We start from the raw sequence: 946 nt of genomic DNA, 5'->3' as shown, positions 1-946 counted from the left end.
CCGCCGACCAGGCTTATAAAAATGACACCAATGAACCGGTTGAAATGGTGAATGGAAAACTCTCTCTTTGATATCATCAATGGTCTGCGCTATCAACGAATATGAAACATCTAAAATACTTTTTTCCCACGAAGCACGAAGCAAAAGTAATTGGTTTAAACTTTTTTATTCGCACCCGAAGGATGTATTTCGTGTTCGCCAATTAATGATCACGCAAAGCATACTTAGTTATTATTATTTGCTCATGTTCGAAGAGACATTTTTATTTATTGTTGACTGTGTTGACTTAGATTGTATTTCGCTCCAATAGTCCATGGTGCAGGTGAAGAAAATCTCGCTGGGTAATGGGGCAATGGTCATGATTTTACAAGTTTACCAAGCATAGTTAATACCCAGTCCGTTGCTGTAGGTCATATGAGCAACAGCCGGGGCAGCAGAATAGGCAACGCCAAGGAGCGCCGGAGCCGCCTTAATGGCCGGGGCAGCGTACGCCGCATGAGCGTATGCGGGGTGAGCGTAAGCCGGAGCGATGGCATGTGGATACGCGGCGGCAATGTGGCCAACTGCCACACCTGGGTTGCTCACTCGTACATCGGACTTACTCACGGACGAGTACGGGGTATCGATGGTCTTCGAGTAGGTCGAAATTTGGCCAAGGTTTCCGTAGCTGCGCAGGATGTTCGACTGCTGGCTTGTGATGGCTGGTGTGTGGATTCCGGCGTAGGTCGGGCCTGCGGGGTTCAACGTGTAAGCGGCCTGGGCTACAGCGATGGCAGCAAGAAGAGCGACGAACTACACACAGTAAAGAGAAACATTTAATAAATCCACTATCTATTGATATTTGCTATTGATTTTTTTTTGTAAGCCCACTTACTCGGAACATTTTTGCAGCGTTGTGGGGATGAAGAGAATAAATAATTAAATAGCAACGATGTGGAAGCTTGGA

At 46.4% G+C, this 946-nt stretch overlaps 1 protein-coding gene across 1 annotated transcript; it reads right to left on the bottom strand.

Moving 5' to 3' along the window:
- Positions 1 to 243: 243 nt before the first annotated feature.
- LOC128303942 (pupal cuticle protein C1B-like) lies at positions 244 to 946 on the bottom strand. Its single transcript, XM_053041045.1, has 2 exons — positions 875 to 946; positions 244 to 792 (listed from the first exon to the last, which is right to left on the bottom strand). Exons 1-2 carry the CDS (start codon positions 881 to 883, stop codon positions 373 to 375), a joined length of 429 nt encoding a protein of 142 aa, XP_052897005.1. The 5' UTR covers positions 884 to 946; the 3' UTR covers positions 244 to 372.

This window comes from Anopheles moucheti, chromosome 3, assembly GCF_943734755.1.
Source record: "Anopheles moucheti chromosome 3, idAnoMoucSN_F20_07, whole genome shotgun sequence".
Lineage (NCBI taxonomy): Eukaryota > Metazoa > Arthropoda > Insecta > Diptera > Culicidae > Anopheles > Anopheles moucheti.
Note: the sequence above shows the minus strand (reverse complement) of the source record. Positions and strands in the feature narration are given on the sequence as shown.